The 10,683-nt window shown below is 52.6% G+C and overlaps 1 protein-coding gene across 2 annotated transcripts; it reads right to left on the reverse strand.

The window, feature by feature from the left end:
• Nucleotides 1–617: 617 nt before the first annotated feature.
• On the reverse strand, nucleotides 618–8,131 carry Atp4b (ATPase H+/K+ transporting subunit beta). 2 transcript variants are annotated; one of them, XM_021653046.2, is made up of 7 exons: nucleotides 7,995–8,131; nucleotides 4,825–4,953; nucleotides 4,181–4,294; nucleotides 3,864–4,063; nucleotides 3,038–3,094; nucleotides 1,761–1,871; nucleotides 618–1,178 (listed from the first exon to the last, which is right to left on the reverse strand). In XM_021653046.2, the coding sequence occupies exons 1-7, from the start codon at nucleotides 8,104–8,106 to the stop codon at nucleotides 1,017–1,019; spliced, it is 885 nt and encodes a 294-aa protein (XP_021508721.1). In that variant the 5' UTR covers nucleotides 8,107–8,131; the 3' UTR covers nucleotides 618–1,016. The 2 variants fall into 2 exon arrangements, with proteins under 2 accessions (XP_021508721.1, XP_021508722.1); XM_021653047.2 differs by having other exon boundaries at nucleotides 1,761–1,856; nucleotides 7,995–8,106.
• Nucleotides 8,132–10,683: the final 2,552 nt, after the last annotated feature.

Here is a 10,683-nt window from a genome sequence, read left to right on the forward strand (position 1 = left end):
TAAGACAGAGAGCTAGATTTTTTTTACTTGGCTTGGTCAAGAAAATCAGCGGATGTTTCTGAAAACAGGTGGTTTGCTAGTGGGAATGAAAATGATCCACTTCCCCCAACTCTTGCATTACTTTAAAATAGGGTATGGAACATGACAAGGGCACACAGAGTGGTTTGTATAGAAACGTTACGGCCCAAGAAGCCCCGTACCTAGTCGCACTGTGTGTAAGGATGCGCCTCCTGAGCTGCGTTCTGTCTCAGCTGGGAAAGGTCAAATTCAGGCTCGTTTGCTCTTTGGCTGCATGGGAAGGAGGCAGCGTCAAGTGTGAACATCTTTAAGGAAAGGGGCTGAGACCGTGGAGGCTGAGAGACAGGAGGTGGCCACAGGGTAGGTCGGTGGGCAAAGCAGCAGGCTGGGGGGGGCACTGAGCATCCCCGCACCTTACTCCATCTCTGAGATGCTGGACCCCAGCGTCTGAGTGCCAAAACCACTCGTATTGTGTTTGAAACCATAGAAAGATTTTAAAAGAAAAGCGTGTTTGGGTCTTAGTAAAAATTTCCCCCTGGGTTACGAAAGACATGGCTTTTCCACGCAGAAAAAGAATAACTTTAATATAGTTTGCTTTCATGGCATGGGGGTTGTAGCCTCAGAAGCACAGCCTGGGGTGTGTCATGCTGGGGTGGCCAGCATTACACTGATATGGACCCATAGTTCATACTGAAGTGCAGGACCATAATGCCGACAGATGGGTCAGTCTGGGGTGTCTCCTTAGTGGATGGCGGGACTCTGGTTTCCTGGGTGAACCTCGCAGCTACAGTTGGATTGCAAATGTATAAGGATTTAGTGGAGAGCTGGTGGTGCTCAGGAGTGCTGACGGGAGCACTGCCTGGTGTCAACAGATGGGCGGTGGCATCCGCTCCGAACCATGCTTGAAGCAGTTGTGCGCTGGCCAGCCAGCAGAGGATGTACAGTCAAGGGGGAGCAGCCTGTCGGGCAGCTGTAGGTGTGGGCGAGCACCCCAGTTCTTACTTCTGTATTGTAAGTTTGAAGGTCACTTTCCCTTCATACGGGTCGTGGGGATTGTCGAAGGTCACATGGTCGGCCAGGATCTTGCACACGATGAGGACCTCTGTGTTCTTGGGGACGTTGAGAAGTTTTGCTGCCACCAGCGGGTTGCTGTAATGGGGCTGAGTGGAAGCACAGGGGGATGAGATGCTTGGAAAAACCCATTGTTAAGAAAAACAAAACTAACTGAAGAAGGGGGAGGATGAAGGACTTCCCTGTGTTCTGTCTTGGGGTCAGGCCTGTTGGGCCTAAAAGAGCCCTCAGATCACAGAGAGGCAGGCTTCTGCCACAGCAGCTAGGAGCGTCTATGGACTACAGATGGCAAACAGGATGTGAAAGTAGAACAGGGAGAGGCGCAAGCAGCGCAGAGGAAATGCTTCGGGGGGATTCACAGACGCTGGGAGGAGTGGGGACCCTCAGCCGAAGGGAATCAGGTTGATATCCATGTTTTTCTCGGAGCTGCGTTTCTAGGTGGATGAAAGAAGTGTTCAGGACTGGCTGAGGCACATCTTTCTTCCATTTATTTTCTTTCTTTGCTTCTTGTTTATTTTTCCAGACCAGACTGGCTTTGTGTTTGAAATGTAGCCAAAACGACCTTGAGCTCCTGATTCCCCTGCCTCCACCTCCCAAGTGCTGGCATTATGGGTGTGAACCGCTTTGCTCTGCCTTTGTCTTGTGTGCTGGGGCAGAGTGGAGCGACCCACCTGTGCTTTCTTGCCATAGTAGGGGAAGTAGTGGAGGCTGAAGGTGCCATTGGGAGGATAGTACTCCACCTGCAGGGGCTCAGTGTCCTTCCGGGGCTTTTGGGGATCATCCTGGGAAGAGAGGCCACAGCTGAGTCGAATAGGCACTAGGGCACATGTTCATTTGCGTACAAGTACACGTCAGCTGTGTGTGCTGTGTGGTACACGCTGGTAGCAATGCCAGTGGTCACATCCAAACTTCTTTGCACATTAGTGCAATAGAATCAGCTTTGCATCTAGTCAGCTTTCATAGCCAGGGCTGATAGCCTGGCAAGGACAGGGTTTCTCAAAATGCCCACCTCAGCCACTTTCCTCCCGACTTAGCCCATTTTACAGTCTTGGTTGAGCGATGGAACTGGGAAAGCTGGTGTTAGCTCGTTAGCATGTGACATGAAAGCTGACATGTCCAAAGCCACATTCAGAGTCTGTGCAGTTTTCTGGATTAGGTGCAAACACGCTTAATCTATTTTGTTTCATTGTCGGAGTCAGACCTGCCCAATGGGTAGCGTATGATCAATGAACACTAACCTCTCAGATCTCAGGTCTGCTGTGTGTGGCAAAGCAAGTTAAAAAGGGAAGAAGCTGGGTGTCGGTGGCGCACACCTTTGATCCCAGCACTTGGGGAGGCAGAGGCAGGAGAATCTCTGGGAGTTCCAGGTCTACATAGTGAATTCCAGGACAGCCAGGACTACACAGAGAAACCCTGTCTCGGAAAACCAAACCAAACCAAACAAACAAAAAACTGAAAAACATGCCTGAAGCCCTACGGACAGAGGTCTGAGGGGACAGATGTTCCTTGGATCACTCACGGACATGCCCCTCTGATGTGTCGGTTAAGGGCTTGGCATGGAAAACAAGGCTTGGAAAACGTTTAGTGAAGGCACATTTAGCTTTTGATATATTTGATGTTGCAGTTAGCCATTTCATCAGGAGGGTTTCTCTGACCACCTCAGCAGACATACTAAACCCCATTAAACGACTATGCTGTTGGTGACCTGGGATAGTTTTGCAATTAAAATATAATAGCAGTTTGGGAGTAGAATGGTGGGTCACCCATATCGACGCCAGACTCTGTGAAACACGGGTAACTGCACAGACCTGATGAGGGGGGAGCCATAGCTACAGCATGGTTCCTGTGTCGTCACTCCTGGCAAAGGCTGATGAGGTGACAGTTGGCACGTGCCCAGGGATAACTTGGGTTCCCCCCCCACTTCCTGCCCTGCCCCAGCTGTGCTTACCTGGAAGGTGCAGTCCACTCGGGGGGCTGTGTTGTTACTGGGGAGGAACTTGACAATCTAGAAGAAAGGTTGTGATGTGCCCAGGGGCGTGCAGGCGGGCACTCACACATGCTTCTGAGCCGTTACCCCGTGGTACCACAGGAGGGCAGCGCTGAGACAGGGCCCTGGCCACTGGCACCACGCTCAGGCCCACCTTGGTGATGGGTAGCAGCCTCTGTGCAACCGGGCTGCAGAATGGGTCTATCTACTGCTCTCAGTGGGGGTCCCCACATCCCACATTCCCTCCCTAGACTTTGAGCCTCAGTCACGGTCCCCTGGGCTGTGTGCAGGACCTGCCCTTGGCAGGAGTAGCAGCTGCCACGTGGCCCCTTGGAGCCCTGATCACAACCAACTTGCCAGGCAGTTCTGGGGACACATCCCTAGCTGCAGGGCTTCATGGCAGGTTCAGTGGATGAGGGTGAGGCTCTTTAAGGCCCTGTGAAATGGAAATAGGCAGTGAGGCCAATTGGGCTTTCAGCTGCCAATTGGTCCCTATAGGACCGACCCTGAAAGTCTTCTGTTCTCCCAGCCTGAATCCAAAACTCAAGGCCCCTGCTGGCTAAGATCCCTCCTCCTTTAGCTCTGTGTCTTAGTTACGCAATATTTATAGCTATCGGCCTGGCAAGGCACCGTCTGAGTAGAAAATTCTAGATTCTTATTTGAGAGCTGAACATGACGAATGTGCGTGGGGTCGGGGGGGCAGGGAGTGTGTATAGATAAAGGGCTCAGCCCCCCTGGCTGAGTGTGAGGAAGGGGCCACCTCCGAAGCGGGGCCCTCCATACTCACCCTGTTCATTTTAATGATGAAGCAGGGCCTTCCCTCCTGGAAGCCGAAGCTGGGGTCCACCAGGCCTGAGCAGTTCTGCAGCATGTCTGCAGTGAACTTGCAGGAGAACTTGGTGTGGTTTGGAGCTGCAAAGCTCTCCTGGAAGAAGTACCTTTCCGACGTGCAGTTAATGCTGTCCTGCTGGGAGGCCGGGGTGTAGCCTGCAGAACACACAGCCCCTCAGCGAACAGCCCCCCACAGACCGTGCAGGAGGTGCCGCTGAGTCTCCAGGGAATCTCTCAGGAGACAGGCGCACCGCTGAGTTTGTGTTCACCCACCTGCTAAGAAGCTGTGGAGGGAGTGTGTGAGGCCAGCCCAGGAGCTGTTCTCAGAGACGTTGTAGGAAATCTGCAGCCCTCTTTCCCCATACACATCAGGTCTCAAGGTTACCCCTGCAAGGAAAGGGTGTCTCCTTGGTCAGTTTCTCCAAGTGCTCTCGGCCCTGAGGTTGTTCAGACTCACACAAGCATCAAGCACAGGTAGCTGACCTGAGGTGGATCCAGGCCCTCACCCTCCTAGCTGGGAGCTGCAAGACAGGCTCCCTCTAGTCAAGGAAGTTTGGCAGGAACATTAAGAAGGGCCTAAGGCCTCTGAGGACTTGGGTCTGGGGCCCCTGCCCTCTGCAGAATGCAGCACAGTGGGCATGCAGGCCTACTTCCTGGTAGCAGTCCCTTGTGCATCCTCCCAGGTGCTCCCGTGTGTGTGCACAAGCATATAGTGAGTGCACAGCCTTCTTGTCTCTGTGGTCCTCCCCACAAACCTCTCCTGTTGCTCAAAACCAAAGCCAAAGTCAGATGTTGCGATTTAGGGTCATTGTCCCTCTCAGGAAGCTGTGGGGACCCTGCCCTGGGTGTGTGGGGGGACGGGTCTGCCTTCCTGTATGTTTCCCCAAGAGCATTGCTGATGCCCTCCTGATGCTCACCCGGGGACTTTAGCTGGTCCTGGTAGTCTGGGGTGTAGGGGTCGATGGTCTGCATCAGCACGTAGATGCACAAGGCGAAGAGGCCAGTCATGACCACGTAGAAAGCTGCATAGTACAGGCTGATCCACACTGCGGAAAGAGAGCTGAAAGTAGCCACCTCAGCTGTGGCAGTGAACATGGCACAGACCCGCAGCTTTCTCCATCTCCAACACAGAGCACTGTTGGTGTCGTGCAATGCTCTCCTGGTACTGTGCTATCAGCACCTCTACTGAGTTCCAGAACTTTCCCATCCTACTGGAATCCCTGCGCTCTTTGGCACCCCTGTACCCTCACTCCCCAGCCCTGGACCTCACTGTCTCACTCCATCTCTAATCCTCCTCCTCCCCCCAAAAAAAAAAGAACTACAGGGCATGTGCATGAACTTGAGTGGGCTCCTGTCACTCCCCTTGCACATTCGTGGCAACTTGTGTTTCTTGGAGCACCGACTGTTTCCACAGCTAGCGTTCTGGCTCCCAGAGCCTGTCCTTCTGTCCTTCCTCACATTACAGAGGGGGAAAGGCAGAAAGAGGCAGCTGCTGGGCAAAGGGGAGCCCAGTGCTTGATCTGGCTGGGCAGGGCCATGGCTGTGTATGTGCTCTGGGGACCTGGCAGGAACTTGCCCTATGTCCTGCAGAGGAGAGGCATGCTGGGCCAACCTAGCTCCTGCAGCTCCCAGCACTGCTGCTTCAAACATCAATGAAAGGGGCTGCAGAAGGGCCATGTTTGTTGACATGTGTTCCAATCCTGCTGGGAGCCAGGCTCTATGGGCCCCTGAAGACCTCCTCGGTGACATTCCTTCCAAGTCTGATCCCTCGATCAGACCTGAGTGCCACCACACTCCTCTGGGACACAGCCTTAGACCTGGCTTCTGAGAAGTCTTCCCAGCCATGTTTTGAATGCTTCCCAGCCATGGGTGCCGTTACTAAGCAACATGCTGCCGGGAAAGGGGCTTTGGTGCTGCCCTTGAGTTTAGTCTTCCTGGGAAGGTCTTTAAGAACATGGGATGAACATGCATGATGTGGCTGTGGCTTTCTCCCAGGAAGTCATTCTCCAGTCACCCAAGAAGTGACCAAAAGGGCAGGACAAAGTCAGTGGGGACAAGAGACAGTGGGGAGGTCACAGGCTAGAGGCCTGCTACGGGATTGTGGCTTCCCTGGGGGGCCAGTGCAGCAATGGCCTGGATGTTGTAACATCCGAAGGCCTGACCCTGTATTTATAGGGTTAACGAGGCTGTACACCCACTTAGCTTTATGCTCTACCAGGGTAGATGCCCAAGCATGTTCAGAAAGGGCCAACAGAGATCTCCCATTGCAGGGCTGACATGCTCAGTACAGTTCCTACCTGTGGCTTTGCCTAACTCATCTACCTTCGTGGCACCTGAGCTCCCACAGGCAGGAATATCCGTTGGTTTGCTGCTTCTCCATCCTGTCTCAGAAGCCCTCTTCCTGACTTATCTGCTCATGGCCTCCACATCTCCCAGGAGCAAAGGATCCCAGCTCTGCCACCATGAGGATTGATTTCTCATGTGAGCAATGTGTGGAATCTCACAGCCTGAGAGCCGCTGTGGGGAGGAGTTCCACACCACACAGAGAAATAATGTAGCCCAGGTGACAGGGTGTGCCCAAGGCACTGAGACTGCTGTTCTCAGCCTACAGCCCCAGCATCACTTCCTCTCATCACTGTGCGTGCCTTCTTTTCTGTGAGCACCTTACCCCATTCCTTTGTTTCTGCCCTTTCTGTTGAATTATGCTTTCTCCAGTCCCTGGGACTGCCATCACCAGAGACTGAGGCCACACCCTCAAATCAGGCTGTGAAACTATTCCAGAGAGTTCTGAGTGGCATTGCAGTTGTCAAGGAGGCTTGTAGGAGGCTTGGCAGCTAGAATGGCCTACCACACGAGGTTCCCAAGGGGATAGCTGACAGCCCCGTTGTCTGCCTAAGGGCCACATCTGCTGTCCCTTCTTCAGGTGGCCTCTTCCCGGGATGGTCACAGTACCAGCTCTGCTTCTGTGTGCTTCCCACTGGAGTACCGTGCTTCCCTGTTTCCTCTCTGCCCTGGAACTGATTGCATTTTCCTGAGTCACCAGAGACTCAGGGGTGCTCTCTGCACCTAGAGGCCTCAGAGCCTTCTACATGAACAATGTACATTTTCCATGTCCAAGCCGAGCTGGAGCTACCTGAACTGTCCCAGAGGTGAGTCACCAGGTACCACCCTCTCTGAGTCTACTATCTCAGTTTTCAATGCTCTTGAGAAGGGTAGGTAGCAGATCAGCCAAAATAGCCTTTAATTAAAGGCTGTTAAAGTGCACAGACCTGGAGGGCCCTGGACTATATTCCATATGGCTGCTGAGGGAACCCAAGAGAACAGGGCCTGGGCCCTGCCTTCTGAGGAGGAAGGTCGCACGCAGCCTGTATTCCCCAGTGATGTAGTTGTGCAAAACCCTCGCTGCTCTTCTCCACACTGTAACTCCCATACCATGGGTCCCGGAGAACCTGAAAGATACTCACTTTTTGGGGGTCTCAGGAGTACTTCCTGTTTGTGAAAGACTTACTCTGTGAGGGGATTTCCTGAACAGGTGTGTGGCCTCACAGTCAGTAAAGACCCTTCTGCTGCTACAGTGGCCCCAGAAAGGAGTCCCCCAAACCCTCTAGAACACCATAGGGCAGCCATAAGAAAGGAACTCTGGATATTTCTGCCTAGCCCACCTGGTCCGACAGCTACACAGGGGCCTTCAGCTACAACCTGGAAATCGGGGAGGTCTCCAAATTATGCCCCACGTGTTGGGGTCCTGTCAACTCTCACAGTAGAACAAGTTCACCGAAATAAATCTTTGTCTCCCAAGTGATCTGAACAAGAAGCTACCATCACTCGCTATGACTTAAAAAATATTGGTTTTAGAAAGATCTTTAAAGTGCTATTTCCTAATTCTAGATAAAGTTGAGGTCAGTCTTGGACCTGCATGGTGGGTGTTCTGGAGTCCGAGCCTCAGGGCCGTCTGGGACCCTGGCTTCCTGCTGAGAGGTGAGGCATGGCCTGCAGTGTGTCCCCAGGTGTCCCCTCAGGGCCTGGGTCCCACCAGCTGCCAACCCTCTGCCTCACCCCACACCCCCTTCATGTGGCCCACACCTACCCCACCGGGCTGGGGTGCGGCCCAGCATCTGCCCAGTGTCCGAGTTCCAACAGTAGTGCCGGAATTCGGCCATGCGCTGGCTGCATGATTTCTTCTCCTGCAGGGCTGCCATGTTCTCTCCTGCTTGCTGGGACTGGGCCCGGGAAGCATCCTCTGGGGCTTATAGCCTCCTCTATATGAGGCCAAAGGTATCACAGCCAGCTATCAGCTCCCCACTATCGCCTCTACAAACACAAGGGAGGGTTGGCGCTTGCCTGCTATCTGCCCTCTACTGTCCCAGAAGTCACCTGGCCCTTGGGATGCCCTTGGCTGACAATTTACCCTGATGGCAACTGAAGGGAAGTGTTTGTGGTATGAACAGCCTTCTAAGTTGTGTCTCACTCCTCCTTCAGGGGAGGGAAAACACAAACTGGCAGTTTCCAGGTAAAATGCCAGAGGCCTGATACCAGCCATCTCCCCATTCATGTCGGGGACCTTGAACTGCTTCCTTGAGACTCCCCTGCTCATTAGGACTGTGCCTGAAATGTGTCCACATCTGCCCCAGAGTAGCCCTGCAGCCCTGTCTTCAGTGTTTTGCTTCTGCTGATGGTGGTGGGGGCAGAGTCACAGAGGGAATGGCTGGAGACAACAGTAAAGGCCCACAGTGAACAGAGACGGAAGTGCTGTCACAGAGAGATCCTGTCTTGTCTCTGTCGTGAGGATAATGTTTTCTTGCCCTTTGCTGGACGGTGGGACTAGAGCACCTTTAAGGTTCCTTGTGTCTGCAGAGGGACTCCCATTCACGGGACCTGAAGGTGCCTCTGTCCCAGCCTCTTGCTGATTAGGCTGATATTGGAGCTATTGGGAGGAGCCTCTGTGTGTCTTATACCCAGGTGGCTGTGCTGACCATTGGAGGCACTGCCAGGGTCCAACTCAAGGGTAGAGTGGATAGATAACACAGGGCTACAAATGCCAGATGCCTGCCTCCACCTGGTACTTTATAAGTGTCCCTCGGCCACAGCCCTGTGTTCCAGATGGGAAGAGCTCCATAAATTCCATAAATGTGCGACCAACTCAGGTTGAAAGCAGCATCTGCTGGCCAGGTGTTGACTTCTGGAAGGGGAGGAGACGCCATGGAGGTGGGGTGTGCTCTGTCCTTTTTCAAATGAGCCCAAGACAAAGCCTGGCCCATGTGAATGGTCACCCACCACCAGGAACTCGTTGATGGTCACATCCACGTAGGCTTTCCCTTAGACTTAATACCAAGAAAGTAACCCACAAAAAGAAATGTGTAAATTGGACAGAGAAACTGCAGCCCATGGCAGCCCAGAGATAAATGAAAGACACGCTGCCACTGGAGAAGACATTTGAGAAGCACCCATTTGACAAAGGGCCAGGCACATGACAAATGTGGGAACAAATCTTCAGGCTCAATGATAAAAACCAAACAGTCCCGCAGTTAGAATATGGCAGAAAGATACTAGAAATGTTACCCCAAAGTGGAGGCATGGCTGGCACACTGGCCTATTGGAAAGTGCTCTTGGGGAGAGGAAAGTTAAAACCACAAAGAACAAAGAAATAATTTCACATTCAGGAAAATGGGTGGAGCTAGATACTATGTTAAGCGAAATGAGCCAGATCCAGACAAGTGTCACAAGTTACCTAACATATACAGAAGGTAGATAAAATAGAAGCAAAAACATTCCCAGAGACATGGAAGCAGAAGTGGGAACTATCTAGGAAGTCAGTGGGAAGAGGAGGGGAGACCAGAGAATGATGGGGGAGTGAATATGTTCAGAACATTACGCATGTATGTGAAACTTGTTGTTTTGTCCAATTAATGTGTGTTAATGAACATTACCAGCGCAGAATGGCCAAGTAAGCAAGCAAGCGTCCAGTCTTGGCAAGGACATGGTGTCTGGCTCCAAGGGCTGCTGGGGAGAAGAAAGATAGGCACGTCCCTGGAAACCAGTCTGTCACTGTTTTAGAGCAAACACAAAGCTACCCAGAATTACACTCTTGGGCATTTATCTCAGAGAAGTAGAAATTTACACACACACACACAGCCCTTTGTATGTAACAACTTGAGCCTGGAAAGGAGCCACATATCTTCCTGTGGGTGACCGGGTAGAACATGGAAGGAACACAACATGGAGCAATGTTTAGACACGGAAGGATGGAGCTATGGGCACTGCCATCCACTTCTGGAGAATTCTCCCGGAGGAAAAACCTCGTCCCCCACTGGATCGGTGTTCACACAGCCCCTTTCAGTGGTACAGCACAACCACAGTCAGCAGGCCTGCGGTCTCTGGGGGCTCAGGGTGTGGGAAGGGCTTGTCTGCAAAGGGCAGCTCAAGGGTCCTGGTGTCGCCGGAATCCCAAGTCCACTGCTTCTGTGTCAGAGATCTGCTGAGCTGCTGTGCTGAAATTTGGGGAGTTATTACTGTTGGGGGATCCTTCTCCCCACTTCCCCCTCACTCCTCTCACAGTCCCCACATGTATACACTCTGCTGTTATCTCAAAAGTTTAACTGAACAAGGATATCCAAGAGATGAGCTTGGGAGACACTGTGTACTCTGCCCCTGTCTGAATAGTCTGGTCTGGGAAACTGACTCCTCCTGCTTTGGTGGCCAGACTCTCCTCAGCCCCTTCCACAGGGAGCCTTCCTGGTGTGAAGGTAGTCTGGATTCTTCAGCCCTAACCCTTTCAT

The sequence above is a fragment of the Meriones unguiculatus genome, chromosome 4, assembly GCF_030254825.1.
Source record: "Meriones unguiculatus strain TT.TT164.6M chromosome 4, Bangor_MerUng_6.1, whole genome shotgun sequence".
NCBI classification, from domain to species: domain Eukaryota; kingdom Metazoa; phylum Chordata; class Mammalia; order Rodentia; family Muridae; genus Meriones; species Meriones unguiculatus.